At 40.9% G+C, this 19200-nt stretch overlaps 1 protein-coding gene across 4 annotated transcripts in view; it reads left to right on the top strand.

Annotated features, from left to right (window-relative positions):
* Positions 1 to 819: 819 nt before the first annotated feature.
* opa1 (OPA1 mitochondrial dynamin like GTPase) overlaps positions 820 to 19200 on the top strand; it is a 38015-nt gene continuing 19634 nt past the window's right edge. The window contains exons 1-28 of one of the 4 annotated variants that reach the window (XM_069153457.1): positions 820 to 1003; positions 1986 to 2310; positions 2470 to 2566; positions 2697 to 2804; positions 4367 to 4420; positions 6394 to 6476; positions 8108 to 8263; positions 10124 to 10177; positions 10341 to 10445; positions 10780 to 10866; positions 11315 to 11428; positions 11633 to 11713; positions 11816 to 11890; positions 11992 to 12063; positions 12325 to 12424; positions 12538 to 12668; positions 13100 to 13172; positions 13454 to 13526; positions 13613 to 13728; positions 15097 to 15161; positions 15379 to 15455; positions 16546 to 16711; positions 17015 to 17167; positions 17441 to 17549; positions 18131 to 18210; positions 18449 to 18589; positions 18791 to 18907; positions 19021 to 19114. In XM_069153457.1, the coding sequence (XP_069009558.1) occupies positions 975 to 1003; positions 1986 to 2310; positions 2470 to 2566; positions 2697 to 2804; positions 4367 to 4420; positions 6394 to 6476; positions 8108 to 8263; positions 10124 to 10177; positions 10341 to 10445; positions 10780 to 10866; positions 11315 to 11428; positions 11633 to 11713; positions 11816 to 11890; positions 11992 to 12063; positions 12325 to 12424; positions 12538 to 12668; positions 13100 to 13172; positions 13454 to 13526; positions 13613 to 13728; positions 15097 to 15161; positions 15379 to 15455; positions 16546 to 16711; positions 17015 to 17167; positions 17441 to 17549; positions 18131 to 18210; positions 18449 to 18589; positions 18791 to 18907; positions 19021 to 19114 (2935 nt within the window). In that variant the 5' untranslated portion in view covers positions 820 to 974. The remainder of the gene's footprint in view (positions 1004 to 1985; positions 2311 to 2469; positions 2567 to 2696; positions 2805 to 4366; positions 4421 to 6393; positions 6477 to 8107; positions 8264 to 10123; positions 10178 to 10340; positions 10446 to 10779; positions 10867 to 11314; positions 11429 to 11632; positions 11714 to 11815; positions 11891 to 11991; positions 12064 to 12324; positions 12425 to 12537; positions 12669 to 13099; positions 13173 to 13453; positions 13527 to 13612; positions 13729 to 15096; positions 15162 to 15378; positions 15456 to 16545; positions 16712 to 17014; positions 17168 to 17440; positions 17550 to 18130; positions 18211 to 18448; positions 18590 to 18790; positions 18908 to 19020; positions 19115 to 19200) is intronic. The other 3 variants (XM_069153458.1, XM_069153459.1, XM_069153460.1) reach the window with 3 other exon arrangements.

The following is a 19200-nucleotide window of genomic DNA, read 5'->3' as shown; positions in this document are numbered from 1 at the left end:
CATACTATAATGTTATAGTATGACTTTTTGGCTGCCACGCTACGGGCACGCTGATTGACGAAAACAAAATCTTTTAACAACTTTTCCCAAAGGTGTTAAGAGTGTACTGACAAAATTTCAAGTCGGTCCAAAAAAAATTCTGTAGGAAGAGTTCGTCAAAGTACAACATGTGCGAATCCGCAAAAATTATAAATGTTGGACTTCATGTTAAGTTTAGGTCTTAGTGCTGAGACTTTTTTTTTTTAGATGTAGTACTGCTCCACCAAATTTCTTGCACGTCCGTGAAACTAGGTGCCAGGGCTGCAGTATAGGGGGCGCTAGTGAGCCATTTGGCCACGCCCACTAGCGAAACCACTACAATACGTAATTTTTTTTTGCCACGACTGACGCGGGTTCCAAGTTTCATGAGTTTTTGAGCATGTTAAAGCCGCCAAAAAGGCGATTAAGTTTGAGGAACGAGAAAAATAGGGGAGAAGAATTCCTTGAAGAACAATAGGGCTTTCACACCATTCGGTGCTCGGGCCCTAATAATTACTCTCCAGCCCAGGTCATTTCACAAAGTGCTGCTACAGTTTGATCGCATGCACCCCTGACACGACCCATTATTGAGCACACAAAAACTTTACAACACTTAAAATGGTTCCGGGCTGATTTTGAACCTTTTGGGGCCAGACAGTTACAGAGGACGTTGCCATTTGGGAAGAAGGTCCTACTGCAGTGGGACGTGTGGCGTCGGACGGATATCACGCTACATAGGAACTAATCCACTGGTGCGGTTTCTGTCCGTGCTGATTCGGAGGTAGCACCCTTTGCAGGAAGTGGACTGTCATTCTTGGCCGTGTCCTTGTGAGCTAACGAGCTAGGTTAGCTGCCATTGCAGGCAAACAAATGTGTACCTTCTGGAAAGATGAATTGAACTGTCCCTGAAGAGTGAATTTTGAAGAGACTTTCGTTTGCCCGCTGTTGACGGCACCATGTTGCGTGTCGGGAGCCAAGCTGCCTGGTGAGTTTCCGTGTAATGAAGGTAACGGCAACTCAAGCTGGTGCTAGCTGTGCTGTCAAGAAAGCACGTAGGACTGACAGCCGAGGACAGTCCAGCTAGCGGTGTTGTTACGTGCCGTTGTAGTTGGAAAGGCCTCATTTGAATCAAAAAAAAAAAAATATATATATATATATATATATATATCTTATACCTGTGATATATATATATATATATATATATATATATATATATATATATATATATCACAGCTAACTGGATGCAAAGCGTCTGTCCACACTGTCTCTGACATTATTATCAGCTGTGAAGCTGCCGGTGCTGCAGTTTAGTTAAATGTGTTTGTTTGTTTGTTTTTTGCACTACCTGAGCACGCTACTTTTAGTTTTATTAAACTGATTTAAAATGGACTTTATAGAGATTCTTGATTCTCACATGGAAGCGACGCTCTGAACATTTGGCGATAATCTGGACGATGACAGAGTTACTGCGGATTAAACTAACCAACAACATAAAGTCACAAAAACCTGAACTGCAGCAATAGGATGGCACGTTAATTTAACAGTAATGTTGATTGAACAACATCATATATGGCAGTAAAAACACCGATGGGGACCATTTTACTGCATAATGTGTACTTTTACGTTTTGATACTTTTCAGTATATTTTGCTGCCAATATTTACATACTCTTACTCGGTTAAGATTTCAAAATGAGTACTTTTACTTGTAGTGGAGTATTTTCACACTGTGATGTGAAGGACCTGAGTCCTTTTTTTTTTCCACCCCCTGGTTATTTGAAAGCAAATCAACAAATTGAGGCCACTGTAATCTGACTTGACATGACCTTCAGTAATTTATTATAAGTTCAGCTAAGTACATGGTAATAACAAACCATTGGGTTGTTGCTGACGGGTAAGGCCTGTCCTTCACCTGATGATGAGGTCACAGGCTTGTGTAATTTGTTGTTTGGTTTCTTTGTAATCTCAGCATGGCCTGCAGGAACCTGGTCTCCACCAACATGGGGGTGAGATTTCGGGTTCCGCTGCAGAAGCTGCACCCTCTGTCCCGTGCCATCCACCACCGCTACTCTGGAAACACCAACCCTCAGCGGCCTCCTCATCGCACGGCAGCTCGCTATTTTACCTCTATGTCTCGTTTGCCCATGCGGCCGCCCAAGCCTCCTCCTGGGTCGGGGGGCCGTAGCCACCAGCAGCAGCGCCACTTCTGGGTGGCCCGCCTCGCCTCTCGGCTGCTCAAGCTCAGATACATTCTGCTGGGTACGGCAGTGGGAGGAGGGTACACAGCCAAGAAGGTCAGTGACGATTATTATGGAACATTAATAGTTACCGACTATCATAGTTTTACTCGTCCTGTCAAGGTGTAACAAAATCCCTCCCTGGGAACTTTGAAGGGTCCCTGCCCACTAAACTTTTTAATTTATCTTTATTTTTTTATTTTTTTTTATCTCCAGACCTATGAAGAGTGGAAAGACATGCTGCCTGATTTTAGTGAATACAACTGGATCATTCCTGATTTTGTCTGGGAACTGAGTGAACAAATTGATTTGGGTAAATGTTTCAGTATTAACGTCATGACTCAGATTAACGTGCTCATACCTGATATTGTCCTTCTCCAATTGCATCTTGAGATACAACTCTCAACTGTCCGTCTTGACCTGTTACCTTTTTTCATCTACAGATAAACTGGCTCAAGCTCTGCCAGAGATGGAAGAAATAGCCAAACTTCTACCTGATTTTGACAAAATAGGAGAGAACTTCACTTTCCTTAAAAGCCTCCTCTCCTCTGGTGAGTGAATGAAACATCAGCTACATATTTATAAAGTTATTAATAACAGTATGCCCGGAAATCAGAGTAGCAAGTTTGAGGTTTGAAATGAAGATTATGGACATTTCCCCAAAGGAAACCTACCTTCCACATCCTGATGGGCTTCTGCCTTCTTCCCTGTACCATATTTCAACTATTGTATTTTTAGTCTCTCCTACCTCTGATGCCGTGTTTCCACTGCTGGTTGCGACTCGAGTCGACTCGACTCGACTCGACTCAACTTGGCACCAGCGACTTTTTCCATCTTGTTTACACTGCTGATAGTGCCCCCTCAGTGTAGCTTGTTGTCATAGCAACGTTGTGTGAAACTACTGTGACATTATTTTCAATGTGACACGTACACTTGCTGGATCCTTTCGTTGGCAAACAAACAGGAGTGTCTGCAGGTCTTTAATTGACCGCAGCGTTGTTTTGCGGGGTTGCCATGTAATCAAGTCGTCAAGTTAATTAAAACAAACAATTTTGGCTGCAATTATAACTTTGCTATTTAACAATGGTGGGTTTGTGCAGGATTTCTCAGGAGTGGTGACTCTGGTCTGCAGTGTTTTCATGTCAGTATTTTCTGTCATCTCTGCTCGCATTGAACTTTGACAGAGGCGGTACCAAACAATATCCAGGAACTATCCTCAACTTTTGCCCGATGGAAAACTGAAACGGAGTAATAGAGTCGAGTTGAGTTGAGCTGCACCATGCGGTGAAAAAATGGGCAGAAGTGACCCAAGCAGAATGAGATAGTTTGGACTCTTGAGTCAAGTTGAGACAAAAACATGAGGAAGAAGCCTGCTTCATCCTTTAATTTGCAGCTTTTCTGCTCCAGCCTGTCTGCCTATGGTTGTGGTTGTTAGAGGATTCTACAGCGAGCCCTGTATACACCCAGTTTTATTTGGATCAGTAGTAAATCTAAAATGTCTTTTTGTGTGTATACTGACTTACTGTATGAATCATGGTGTGACAAAGAGCTGCTTATTCAAATTTAACTAAGTGTATATTACTGCAGCTGCCAAATCAAATGTATCCACGTTCATTATTTCACTGGACTATTCCTGATTTATTTTTCCTTGTAGAAAGTCATTTTGCCACAAAGATGAAAGCTTTCATTATTTAAATTTTCCTCTGATAACCTTTGTAGAAACAAGCCCAAGTGTTATCCAAAAGGCTTTTGATGCAACCATTTCATCGGGTCAGAGGAACTGATGATATTTTGTATCACACTGAGACATTAGCCAATAAGTAAAAATTATAACTATTGGCATTTGAAAAAAGGCTTTTAAATAGATCAATTTATTGATTATCAGGCCCAGTTCGGAGTGTAGAGTTGATCTCTTTTAACAGTTTCTCACTGACAACTTCACTTAAAGCTCCGGCTCAGCAGCAGCAGCAGCTTTGTATCAATACACATCATTTAGCTGTGTCCCTGCTTTGACCACCATCCCTCTGCTTCTGTCTTTTATGATTTTTATCTTGTGTTGTTCTTCCTTTTCTCCTCCCCCCCACCCTCCTGTCCTCCTCCACATTCTTCACAGGTGTGAGTTTGGGTAGTGAAGTCAAAGGAGCTTCTGGTCTGCATCTGTTGTTAGGTGTGTAAACCCCGCACTCGGTAGCGCTGACCCCCCCCTCCCCTCTCTCTGCCGCTGTTTGACTACCACTACCGCCACGGCTTTGGCATGATTAAATTCTAAAGGCGGTAGCAGACAATGTTCCCGGGACGTTGGCTACCAGGTTGCAGACCAATGCTGCTTTCAACGGTGGCATTGTTCATGGTTAACAGAGTCTTTAATCAATTATATGTTTGTCAATAGGAGGGTTAAAAGGAGGAGTATGCTCATTAGTTTTTGGCCTGTGGCCGACATCTTGAATCAGTAAATGCCTCTCTCTCTAGATTTCTCTCCCACTTTCTGAAAGCTCAAAATCCTTAGAGAACTTGAATGGTTACTATTCCATAGTTCATTTAAACCAGTAAAAGTTACACAAAACAGTCTGGAGAGCTCTTAAATGCAGATCCATTGTGTTTGCCTGTAGTATGTCCCCCTCTTCCCTGTTTACTTTCTTTAACCTGAATGTCCTCGGCTGTACTTTGTCCTACCCGTGTGGTTTTTGCTTCCTTTGACTTCCACCCTTTCTCTCACCTGATCTGTGTTTCTGCTTTCTTTAATTACACTCTCATTATTAATCTTTGGTGCGATCTTTTTTCCTTTAGTCATTCACTGGAACTCAAATGTTTGGAAAATGCACGAGATACAGTTTACTGAGGTCGTCCATTTAAGTTTGAAATGAACACATGCAAATTTATACCACTTCTTTTTTTGTAAATGGTGCCAAATAGTTGAGATATAAATCAATTTGATAATACTATGGCCCTAAAATGGGTTAAAGTAATGAAAATAATCCACAGTGGTGTGTGGAAATCTTCTTAAATCATTAGCACAGAAGCTTGCCAGGCCAGACGTACCACACCTCTGCTCTGAGTCATAAAAACAGCAAAGGAGTGTCGCTGGCTCTTTCTCATCACTCTTAACTTTTCATGTTTCTTTTCATGGCTTCAGTAAATTTTCATCACAGTTTGACGTTTTTATATTCATATATTCAGTGTACTTATTTCCTCACAGATGGTATTTTGGATTATGTGCAACACATGACGATTTGGGACTTTTGTAAACACCCACCTCATTTTTATGGCTCAGCAGACTTTGATTTGTGTATGGCAATAACTGCATGTTAATTCACATCATAAAAATATAAGTTGTCTACTTTTGATTAGGCACCCATTAAGTTTTGAACACAAGTATTAAATCAAAGTACTTGATTTAAAAATAGTTTTTTTTTTTATGTGTCATCTCAGTGTCAGGGTCTGTTTATTTTGACATTGACAGTAACTCTATTTTTTACCATGTTTCCCAATGAAAGTTCATAAATCAAAGTTTCAGTATTCGGTGTCTAACCGTACACCTAAGTGCAACCACCTACAGCAGTTCCAGTTTTCTGTCAACACTTAATAGAGTTGATGAGCAATAACTGCATGTTTTTAAACTTACTCAAAGGATCCCAGCTGCACTAAATATTTTGAGGATATGTTTACTCTTACTAGAACCAATTACATAATAAGTGTCAATTTGTTCTCTAATCAGTCTTATTTTGTTGTGTCCGTTTAAATATTTCTCCAGGTAATAAAAAGATAAGTCAGTTTCTCCAGTCATTGAATCAATGATCACAAAAAACCTCAAGATCCCGATGTACAGCTTTTTTTACACTTTTGAGAAAAAAATATTTATTTTTGGTCCGTTAAGTTGAATGCAAAATGAGGTTTGGTTTGCACAGTGTATTTTATGTGTGTTATCCATGTATTCATGTATCAGTGCAAAATTTCCCAAACATTTGAATTTCAACCACACTGATGTTTACTTCTCTAATCCTCATGCTTTATTTGAGCGCCAGCTGGCATCTTTTAGCTCAAGATATATTATCTCCTGAACTTGTTTATATTCAGTACGTAATGGTCTTCATGTATTTTCATTGCTAACCTTATTCTGGGTTGTTCTGTCTCCTCTGGTAGAAACTTCAGGCGATCCTCCACTAAAAGCCACAGATTCTTCTGCTGCAGCAACACATGACACCAGTGACAAGCAATACAAAAAGGCAAGTTTATGAAACGTGATGACACTTCTCAGGTTTTTGTGCTCTCTGCATCAGAACAGCTTCGTCTCACTCGGCTCCAGTCTGCAGCTTGGCTACTTTCCCCTTCAGTGGCAAGAAATGTAGTCAATTGAATCAAAACTTACTCAAAGAAACTTGAATATGAGTCTGTTCTTGTTCAAGGCATTACATATTTAAATGCCCTGAGGCACGCAGCTTCAGAGACTTGGCAGCAATTGACATAAAAGTTAAACTTCTGCATACGATATAAAGCACTTTAAATAAAAGTGACTCCAAAATGCTTTTATACTTTTTATGTTTTGATGAGACTGGAAATGTCATGTTTTGGATTCAGTCAGTTCTTCTGAATATGAAATGTGAGTTTCACGCTGGCTACCTGCCAATAATACCGATAAGCCATTTAGTCGCTTTGGCAATGCTATTGTAAAAAATAGTTCTCTATAACCTGGGAGTTTGCACACACTAATAACTGTGTGAAAATGTACTTTCTCACTTCCTCAACCGGGCCTTAGTGCTTATCATGCTTTTCAATTTTTTGCTTCCCAGAAGCCTCATTCATGGACACAGTTACATCTTTCAGCTTTCTATTGGTTAGCATTCTCTGACCAAACACTTCATATGCTCATTTCTTTCATTCCTGTTGTCCTTTCTCTTTCCTGTTCATTTTGTGTGTTTTCCTGAGCAGTTTCAGTGTCTCCATGTTTGTGTATTTAAACACTGTGCAAAGTTTAAACACAGAAAAAATGACATGAAGGTTTGACAGAGAATATCAAAAGAAGGTGTATTTTAAAAAGAATGACTTCCCTTTCCTGTGCCCTGCTTCTAGTCTGCCATCATGGTCTCCAACATGAATACAACACACGTTCTCCTCAGGTTACCTTTGGCAGGTATTATATGCAGTGAAAAAGGAAAAAACAGCATCAAATTGAACAAACATGTCATGTTGGGGACTCCTGAACTTAGGCAGATTTCACCTGCTATTCAGTATGTTTTGTGCTTCAGTATCCCAATGCTTGCTTTGCTTATTTAATCATCATCTTTCGCATCATCAGACCCGTTGTATTCAGGGCCGGCTGACATTGTGTTGCAGCGCATTAAAACGTGGCCAGAGCTCAAAACCTGGTTATTATACCGCTACAATTTGTACTCTGTATTATTATCCAAAAATATAAAGTCCAGTTAAAGTGTTGTCAGAATCACGATGAGCGTACAGTGGTGCGTGATGGTGAGGGAAGACAACAGAAGCACTGTTGTTGCCACTAGCTGAGAGGCACTGGTTGCGGTATTAGTTGCCTCCTCTGCCTTCAGTCTGGCAAAGTTTTGCATCTCCTTTTGTTTATGAGAGAGACTGACTTTGTTGGTTTGCACTGATGATGGTGGCAAGATTACCAAAGCTTGAGATCTTGATTCCTTTAAACATAAACCTTGATTTGATATTGATTCCTGCAGCCTGAAGAACAAAAGTGCCAGTGACTGAGATGCAGGCCAGGTTGCCTCTGTTGTAGCCCTGTGTCGGGGGGGCAGCGTCGGCCTGTATGGCTGACCAGCCCAGTGGCCGGTTATTGTTTTTGTTGCTCCTCCCACCTGTCTCTCACTATGACGTACCCCAGCAGGGTCTGCTTGGCGAGCTCATTCTTATTCAGCAGCAGATCCAGCAGCACGAGGAGGAGGTCCGTCGGGCCGCTGCGGCCAATAGTACGCGTGCCTCACCGCCAGAGCCTGCTCCCAGTCCGCCTCCGAACCCCAGCCCCCCTCAACAGAAACGCAAGGTGAAGGACCCACCCCACTTAGATCCGCCCGATCCCACCGACGGCTCCTGAAAGATTACAGCTGTAGCACAGGAACAGACTATGTATTCTAGGACAATTTGAGGTCTACCAGCTGCCTGAACTAAACACAGCAACTTAACATCAGGTTGAAAGTCAGTGTTTTACTGGAAACCTGTTACACCTCTGACTACAACCAGTGATACTGATGGGTGTGGTCAGAATGTTTTCTGCTGAACCCATAACCACACCCAACATTGGTGTCACGGTGTACAAACATACCTCAGACTCTGAGGTGTGTGGAATATACTCCAAGGATCAGAGTATACTTCCATATCACTGAGAAGTTAACCCAGCAAAGGTCAGAAAAAAAACAATATTTTCAGCTAGTGTAAAGTTGCTCTTTAACTTTGAGAAAAATAGAGCTTCTAATTTGAATATTAAAATACAATGATTTTGTTTTATATAAAGAGTTTAGGATTGAAAGTTCAGTGGAAGTGCTTTTGTTTATTCCTGTTAAGAATAAACAGGAAATAGCTGCAAAATACGTCATGAACACAATAATACATTCCAGTGCTGTGGCCATCCAATAAATACAATCTTTAAGCTTGTTCAGATTGACTGTTTTCTTGGTTCACCACATAAAAAAAAAAAATATCAACAAGATGTTAAAATCAAATAAAACACACAACTAATGTGTGAAAGTATATGTTGGATTGCTATAGCACTGGATTGCATTATATTTTACAGGGCTGTGTGTCTTGCCCTCTGCTTTAAATTATCATTTTCGATGTCGTAGATATTTTACATTTTAAAATGAAGTTACTCTGCTTGTAGTCAAGATGAATTGGCCTGTCGCTATATTTGAGTCTGTGTCCTACAATACCCGATAGTAGTCTCCACGTATCACCCCGTAGTCATGGTAAGATTTGCTTTGCCAGTGGGCTGTAGGAGGGGCACGCATGGACCTTCATAGCTTGAATTCAGGAAAACGGCGACTAGCTCAGCCTCATTCTCTCATGCAAATGGCTGGAAAATCATCAGCAGTACCCCATTAATGTACGGAAGCCCGGCATGGAGTGGAGTGGCAACGAGCTGCATGGTGTGAGTTGCACTTTTTGAAACTAACGTGAATAAACATAACTTTTATATATATATATTAAAAAAAAAAAAGTTTATCAGCAGCCAGGTAGAAGCCTTAAGCTCATTAAGACTTGTTTTGTAATAACCAGACACCTTCATTCATTAAGTACAATTACAACTGTCTCCATACACCTGTGCCACATAGAAGAAAGTAGAAGGTAATTAATAGCACAATTCTTACCCCTGCTATAGAATGGAAGTAGTTCTTGATGAAGTAGTTTGGTGTGTCTGTCTGTTAATTTCCTTTCTTCTGCTGTCAGTCCCATTTGTTCATGATTGCTGTGTCTCCTGCTCTCTGTCCTGCTTCTCATCCTAACACACATGTTGCAAGTGATTAAAACATACAATCAAATGAAGTTTGCCCAATCATAAAAAATCAAGTTGCAATGACTAAATGAGCTTGTGACTGAATTCAGTCATTTCCAGGGCTCACTCTGTTATTTGTGCCTGTTGGTGAATCGGAGCTTGTTGATCGAAGCTGAATAATACCAGAATGAGAAGTATCTGCCTGAAATTTTTTTTCCTGTCTTCATGCATTAATTTGACTCAACTGTTGTTCTCTCTGTAACACAGTGTGCACGTATTGAACGTTTGTGGTGCTGGTGGGATTTCATTCTGATGAAGTTGAGAGTAAAGGATAGCCCTTCATTTCAAAACCGAAAGGCAGCATTAACACAACATGCTGCTGTTCTTTTTCTTTGTTTCTGCTTTGACCTTTAGTCATCAGACAAAGAAAAGCTAGACCAGCTTCAAGAAGAACTGCTCCGCACCCAGGTACAGTAGGTTGTCTCTTACTTTCTATCTGCTAAAATCCAAACTGAATTTCTTTTTAGCTAAATCTTTGTGTAGCAGACCAGACCCGATTTTTGTCAGACACACTCCTTTAGAAGTGCTACTCACACTGATTGTTGAATGTACACCACTGTTTATCCTTTAGCTAAAATATCAGCGCATGCTCGAGAGACTGGAGAAGGAAAATAAAGAGTTACGGAAAGTGGTGCTTCAAAAAGATGATAAAGGGATTCACCAAAGGAAAGTGAAGGTGGGTTACATATATAGACAAACACACTGAACACTCTGGTACATGCTAATGTGATTTTGAAGCTTCCTCCTTTACTCTGGTGTTTATTTTGCTCTATTTAAGATTAAATATGAGTGTTAACGGATAGAGAAATATCCTGCTCCATGCTTGTTGAGTGGCAGGGGACAAATTTTTTTGTATAGATTACTTGTAGAGCTCCTACAAGTGTTTATTACCTATATTACTTTAGGTATTCTCCTATTCCATCTGTTATTCCTTCTTTGGTCCTGTTAACTTATAGCAATGTGAAGTTACATATAATTGATATTAATTACTACTTTATCCACTTGTGTAGAAATCCCTTATTGACTTGTATTCTGAAGTCCTCGACATCTTGTCTGACTACGATGCCAACTACAACACCCAGGACCACTTACCCAGGGTAAGGAGCAAAATCTAATCATATTGTTAATGGATAATTACGTTTCATTTGTTTGTCTGAGGTTCTCGAGTGGATTTAAGATAATATCATTCAGTTTTTAAGAAACATGCTGATATCAAAATTGTTGTTTTCCGCTTTTATTTATGTGTTAGAATTTGAATCTTAATTTTGATGAATTAAACACAAAATTTCTGAACTTGTATCACTAATCGTGATCACTTAATAGTTATAATTATAGTTATAATTATAACCTAAAAAAAAAAAAAAAAAAAAAACACATTTCCCCTTGGGGATTAATAAAGTAACTACATAACCTAACAGCTCTTGTTTCCTTTTCCACTGTCCTTATTCCTTTGGGTTTAATTGTCCTCCATTTATAATCTTTTATCCTCTATTAATTGTGTACTCTGCTCCACAGTCTCACCCATGTTCTTCTCTTGCGTTTAAGGTGGTTGTGGTTGGGGATCAGAGTGCTGGGAAGACCAGCGTGCTCGAGATGATAGCCCAGGCCAGGATCTTCCCCAGAGGCTCAGGAGAAATGATGACACGCTCTCCTGTCAAGGTGTGTGGCGCTACACCAACTCAGAAATCGTTGTCATGATGTGGTCATCAAATGGCAGCATAAACATGTTCAACCAGAATCAACAAGGGTTTTATTGACTACTGTAAGCCAAGTGATTAAGGTAATTTAGGAGTGTAAATTAACCCAGTATCAACCAGGTTTTGATAGAATTTTACTTCATATAAGCCTTTATTCTTTCTGTAGGTAACACTAAGCGAAGGCCCCCACCACGTGGCCATGTTCAAGGACAGTGGCCGAGAGTTTGACCTGACCAAGGAGGAGGATGTAAGTCACAGTCATTCATTCATCCGTCTAATGCGAATTACAGCTTTAACCCAGTTTCCTCTTCACATCATCTGATATGGTCTTTCTTCCTCTGTCCTGCAGCTGGCTGCTCTGAGGCATGAGATTGAGCTGAGGATGAGGAAGAGTGTGAAGGAGGGGCAGACAGTCAGCTCCGAGGTTGGACATAGTGTTTCCGTTCAGATCGCTAATCAGGCTGTTACTTGCTGGTTTACCTTTGTAATGTTTCATGATGATCATGCTTATGTTTTGCATGTTAGACAATATCCTTGAGTGTTAAAGGCCCTGGAATCCAGAGGATGGTACTGGTCGACCTACCAGGTGTCATCAGTGTGAGTATATATTCTTTACTTTACTGCATCGTGGATTTTGTCCATTATGTAAACACATTTGTTTTTATACTGTGCTTTATTTGAAATGAGAAAAGCTAAAAGCAGGAAAAAAAAGAATATTTTTCATTTATGATCTATTATGTTCATTTTATTTATATTTCTTTCTTCTCATCCAAAATGGTCCATATAAAATCTATGCCTGTCTACTTTGTGCTTATAAATGCCATCTTTGAAAATGTACTTAATGTGTGTCTTTCTCAGACGGTGACAGCAGGCATGGCATCAGACACTAAGGAAACCATCTTTCGCATCAGCAAGGCTTACATGCAAAACCCCAATGCAATCATCCTCTGTATTCAGGGTCAGTCATGAGCTCTCGATTCCCATTTACAACAATCATACGTAAACCCAGCAAGTATTTTAGTGAGCCAGGAGATGATACGAAGAGGGCTGACCTTCTTTCCTTTTGTTCAGATGGCAGTGTGGATGCAGAGCGGAGCATTGTAACAGACTTGGTCAGCCAGATGGACCCTCACGGGAAGAGGACCATCTTTGTTCTGACCAAAGTGGACTTGGCTGAGAAGAACCTGGCCAGCCCAAGCAGAGTAAGACGGCTTAACTGTCCCAAAAAAATATATCTGTGTATCTAAAGGGCTATACTGACTATTAATGGCTTGGCACCTATTCACACAGATCTGTCTACAGATTCCTTAAACCAAAAAAAGTCCCAGTTACATGAATGTCAAGTCATAGTTAGTCATAGTTAATCGGTCCTAACAATTGTAATTCCTAGTTGAATGGGATACACACAAATATGAAAGAAAACTGTCCTAAAGCTGACTTTTGCACATCTCTTCAAGCCATTCGATAAAGTTTTAGGCACAGTGAATGAAGTTTAATTTGCAGCTACTCCACTAGAGGGAGTTCAATCCTTTTAATTGAACCTCATGATCTATCAGAGAGGCAGTCTTTGAGAGGGCTCACAGCAGAGAGGAGACTTTGAGTCCTGTTTGTTTTTTTACCTCTTTTCCTTCAGATCCAACAAATAGTAGAAGGCAAGCTGTTCCCCATGAAAGCCCTGGGCTACTTTGCTGTCGTGACAGGAAAAGGTAACATCTGTCACTGAGTATGCTGCAATTGCTTCCCTTCTCATTTATTGATGACTTTGAAATCATGATCCTGTCCCAAAAATCTTGTGGTAACCAGGGAGCACTTGCCCTGTGGTTTTTCCAACATATTGATGATTGCCTACACCCTTTTATAGGGAGGTATTTGCCCTGTATGGCTTTAAACATGTGGAATGTATAATTACATACATTTATGCTCGATTGTTATTCTGTATGAAGTTGTAATTTACTCATGTTTTGTTCTGCTGACTTGTTGTGCCCAGGGAGCACTGGTGAAAGCATAGACTCCATTAAAGATTACGAGGAGGACTTTTTCCAGAACTCCAGATTACTGAGGCAAGTGTGACCATATATTCAACAAACCTTTAATGCTTCTTCAAATGAGTCATTTCAAAGATGACACATAATTTGTATGCACACAGGGACGGCATGCTGAAGGCCCACCAGGTGACCACAAAGAACTTGAGCCTGGCAGTCTCTGATTGCTTCTGGAAGATGGTCAGGGAGTCAGTAGAGCAGCAAGCTGATGTCTTCAAAGGTATGACTGCTCCTCCAGGAGTAACCTTTATGCCATATAGGCTGGTTGATTTGTACGGCTTGGAATATTTTTGGCATTCAGGAAATGTCCAAATCTACTTGCAGTGCCTTGTATGTTTTAATAATGTGACTGGACATAGCTGGATTTTATCCATTAACTGTAAGGGGAGCAGGTGTTGCTGCTCCTCTACTCCGGACTTTTCAGTCTCCCTGTATTGGCCTTCCTCCGCCCACCCTGCCACACTTTCCCACTCCCTCCGTCCTGCCTTCCAACTACAATTAGTCTAGACAATCACAAGCCCATTGCTAACAGCATAGGAGATTTATGGCCATGAGACTGCAGTTCCCATAGGCCCATTGTGTTGTGTATCGATCCATATCCCATGAAATCACACACAGCCGGCTTCCATCCTCCATTCTTGGCGCCGCCACGTCTCCACAAACCAGCAATTAGCCTAATCTCCACTGTGGATAGGGAGCTGTGAAAAGGGATAGCAAGCTTGGTGTGCTTGTGTATGTGTCTCTGTCTCTGTGTGCATATGTGAGAGCTAAGACTGCGACTCTTGATAAAGAGTGTGTGATTGACCCCATCGCCTTTACTCCTAAGGGGCCAGTTAACAGGTTGAGTGCGCAAAGGCGTCACCCACTCCTATTAAAGGATAGACACCATTAGCAATCTGAAAGCTGCCTTTACATCATCCCAAGTGAAAGCAAAGCACACCCTGTCTGTATGGTCATCACCTGTTGATTATAGAGAACTGCGGTTTGATGAAGCATAATCAAAGGTGAAAAAGCAACGGAAACATGGAAGAGAAAAGTTTCATCCAGGCATGAGAATAAACAACTGACACGTGACTCGTTTTCTAATAAGGCTTTATGATAAGGGCTGGGTGATAATATAGATAGTGTCTCATAATGTCATTTGAGGCTATGAATAGTTCTAGATTTTGGATATCATAACATTGTGTAATATTGTATACACGTGTTGTTTTTTCCTGGTTTTAAAGGCTGCATTACAGTAAAGTGATATCATTTTCTGAATTCACCAGATTGTTCTCGCTGTTATATTATTTCCCTTACCCACTTAGTCATTTCTGATCATTATTTATCCACAATCTCAATATGTAAATATTTTGTTAAAGCACCTGTACTTATCCCTACAATAAAGAAATGGTAAATGCAATATCGATACCGAAGTGTTTGGCCCAAAATATAATGATGTTGGATTTTGTTCAGCCCTACTCTACGGTGTTAATTATTCAATTATAATTTCACTTATTTCAAATGTAACATTGAAAATTCTTCATATAAATTTTGAAAAGGTTTGTTTCAATCAATTATTCATTGTCGTGGTCTTTCTTTTCTCCAGCTTCACGATTCAACCTGGAGACAGAATGGAAGAACAACTACCCTCGTCTGAGAGAGCTGGACAGGGTACGAAACCAACTGAACAGCCCCATTTAATTTCTACTTTGCTCTTTAGTAAAGGCCTGAGACAAACCTTAATGTGGCAGCTGTTTTCTGAATGACATTTATGATCAAATGATTGATAAAATCAATACTTTATAAAAAAAACAACAGTTGGAGCAGTTGCCCGAAAGGTTAGACCAAATGATAGAGATCTTACAGATGTTATTTTGTCCTTTTGCAGAATGAACTCTATGAAAAGGCCAAAAATGAAATTTTGGACGAGGTCATTAGTTTGAGTCAAGTGACCCCACAACACTGGTAAGTTGATGAGGAGCTAATATCTAAGGGTTCATCATTTTTTGGTTATGATCAATATTAGTAGCATTGTTAGTATTAGTGATTTCTGTGGAGAATATCGGTCTTAATAAGAGGCCACCTTATGGGGACTGAGCAGTGTAGATTAGTGTACCTTGTCTTTACCTAAAGGCAGTGAGATTATGTATTTGCGGCTGCACTCAATCATCCGCAACTATGAAGCTATTTTGGAAACAAACTGCAGATCTTTTACTTGTGCGTTTACCTGCGTGTAAATCTATCATTATACTCAATCCACCATGAAGAAAACCTAGCTTAAATGAGACGTATGCATGATGTGGTGGCCATCCCCCGTGTGCGTGCCATCAGTTTTCCCACATCAATAGTCTGATGAATGGCCCATGGACCTGAACAGGGGTGGCCCTGTTAGCCAGCAGCCAGCCAGCCAGCCAGCCAGCAGCCAGCCAGCCAGCCAGCCAGCACTATTGGAGATAGCATGTATTGACAGGAAGGAGTGCTTGCTGAAACAAAAGGGGAGCTTAATGAAATATGAGCGTGCGTTTATGATAAATGAGAGAGGTGCAACACTGCATTGGTCTCGGGTGGGGGTGGAGGGGGAGGGGGGGACTCGATACTCAGGGGGACTCAGGGTTTTGTTCTATAGCCACACTGCCATGGAGAGAAAGAGTGATGCTGTTAGCTGCTAACAGGGTCACAGTACAGCTGTGTTGGGATTTGCAGTCAAGTGCAATCACAGTAGTTCTGACTACAGAAGTGAAAGCATCTTAGCCAGGAACGATCCCTCCTCGCTCATTGTTGTCCTGTCCCACCAGGTGCCCTAACTGAGCTCAACTGGACACCTAAAAGTATCTTTAGATCAGAACACCTCCATCTCGCATCCGTAACTAAAAAAAAATGATAACCCAAAACCCGAACATGTTAGCATGCATCAAAATTAAAGTTAAGGTTGTAGCACCCTCGGGATATTACCAGAACATGGAGGACTTAAAGTCTCAACTAGCTCCAGAGTGTGGTACATATCATCATATATCTGTTTGGAAAATTCATGGGTCATTTTTTTATCTTCTTGCAGGGAATCTATCCTGCAGAAGAAACTGTGGGAACGTGTTTCCACTCACGTAATTGAGAACATTTACCTGCCTGCTGCCCAAACAATGGACTCCGGTACCTTTAACACCACTGTAGACATCAAGCTCAAGCAGTGGACCGACAAGCAGCTTCCACACAAAGCACTGGAGGTAAAGCAGACAACTAACCGTGTTAATCAGATGTTAATTATTACATAAAATAAAGTCGGATTTTGGTTCAATAATGTTTTGAGTTGACTCTCAGCTGTTAAGAGGACGTTTCTCATTTCAAATTGGTGAAAAATGTTTTAATTGGTATTGTTCTCTTTTCTCTATTTATTTATTTATTTATTTATTATTGCTACGTTCGGTTGAACTCTGTTGACACAATCTGTAGAATTTGTAAGAAATATGGCAATGACCTTAATGTAATATGAGCCCTCTTCTTTCTTTCAAATACTTTGCCCCCGTCAGGTTGCCTGGGAGACATTGCAGGAGGAGTTTGCCCGCTTCATGGCTGAATACAAAGGCAAAGACCAGGATGACATTTTTGACAAGTTGAAGGAGGCTGTGAAGGACGAGAGCATCAAGAGGCACAAGTGGAATGAGAGGGCCATGGACAGCCTGGTAAACACACCGTACAACACTCACCCTGGGTGCAAGGATACAGAGAGCGCACACACTTGTCGATTTTACTTCTTTAAGCAGACACAACTTCATGATAAAGTCTGACTCGCATAAAGAAACCGTTTTTGCTGACATTGATGCAAAGAAGCGTAGCTTTTAACAATATCTACTTTAAAAGGCACATATGGGACCGTACTTAATATGGATTGTGATTATACTGCAGCTCAACTAAAAATTTTATTTTTCTCTTTGCCCTGTGTATGTTCGCATCAGAGGGTGATCCAGCACAATGCCCTAGAGGACCGATCCATCACGGACAAGCCCCAGTGGGATGCAGCGATCCAGTTCATGGAAGAAACGTTGCAGTCACGCCTCAAAGACAGTACGCTAGCTATGATGGCGTCATACGTTGGCCCTCCTTTCCCATCCTAACCATGTCATACCAGGCAAAATATAGGAAAAGGAAAGCATTAACACAGTCGGGTGTATTTATTGTCGTTTTACAAATACCGATGCTAAAAACAACAATAAGCCTTATTTTGTTTTTATTTTCTATGATCGAAACACTAAATGTGACAGTACTGCTCATTTGTTTTCCCCCCAGATTGCACACTAGTGAGTTGAATGTATGGAAATGGCATCCATTTACATTGCCTTACATGTGGCCGGCACATTTCCTCTTTTACATGAGACAAGTACAGTAATACAGTCAGTACAGTCTGATCCGCTGAAACTACAGAACAAACTCCTACTTTGGCCCCAGACATTATGGTGACAAACCAGACCGAACTAACATTGAAGTGGTCATGCATTTGTGCTGTGTTCTACTCCCTGTTTTTACATGATTTATATGATCATGCATGTTTGCGTGAAATACTTTGGCTACGGAAGACTACTCAACATTTATTACCATCTAATTTTGGTTCTTTTCTCCGCGTCTTTGTCTCTCTTGTCCTTCTGTAGCTGAATCAGTAATCCGAGACATGGTGGGTCCAGACTGGAAGCAGAGGTGGATGAACTGGATAAACCGTACACCAGATCAGGTCAGAATTGCAGCGTTTACCTAAAAATGATGGCCATGATGGTGCTGTGGTTTGACAAGCGCCTCTGAAAATTTGAAGTGGAAGAGTTTTAAAGACACTTATAAGATCCAATGGTGTATATTCATGTGCATGTAGTTCATAAATCCAAGCACGCAATACGTAAAAGAAATCCTTTGCATCTAAATATTATTTTGCCACCATTACGACAATGCTCAAGCACTTCTCTGTGACTCTGTAGCACATTCGTAATGAAACCAAAAATGAGCTGGAGCGCTTGCTGAAGCTGCACGATGAACACACAGCCTACTTGGCCAACGACGAAGTCACCACAGTCAGGAAGAACCTGGAAGGACGAGCGGTAGAAGTTGACCCAGTTCTGGTGAGATCAAAACACCTGATAATCTAAAGGTTTTCGGACGAACACATTTATGTTGGAGTTACTGATTATTGTGAAAAGCCTTGTTGTTTCTCGGGTCATTTATTTTTTTGCCATCTTGGTCTTCAATGAAAATGGTAACAGTGACAGCATGCATTACGTCTGCTATTCTTTAACTGCTGGAATACTTTAATACCCGGGCAGATAAAGGACACGTGGCATCAGCTGTATCGCCGACACTTCTTGCAGAAGGCACTAGCCCACTGCAGCCTCTGCAAGAGAGGTTTCTACTATTATCAGAGACACTTCGTCGACTCTGAGGTAAGTAGAGGGGATGAGTTATCCTGGGTTGTCTTTCTGTTCCATCTTTGTCTCACCTGTATTCTTGGTCAGTGTCTAAAACATTGAAGTGTTTTTCCTGTGTTTTCCTCCAGTTGGAGTGCAATGATGTGGTTCTGTTTTGGAGGATCCAGAGGATGTTGGTCATCACAGCCAACACTCTCCGACAGCAGCTCACCAACACTGAGGGTAAAGACTGAAGATTTACTCACAATACAACTGTTCTACAATGAGATTTCCTCTGTTTACATAAAAGCAGCAATTGTTATATATAT

This window comes from Embiotoca jacksoni, unplaced genomic scaffold, assembly GCF_022577435.1.
Source record: "Embiotoca jacksoni isolate LCO1_2020_lvr unplaced genomic scaffold, fEmbJac1.0.p SCAF_19, whole genome shotgun sequence".
Classification (NCBI taxonomy): domain Eukaryota; kingdom Metazoa; phylum Chordata; class Actinopteri; family Embiotocidae; genus Embiotoca; species Embiotoca jacksoni.
Note: the sequence above shows the minus strand (reverse complement) of the source record. Positions and strands in the feature narration are given on the sequence as shown.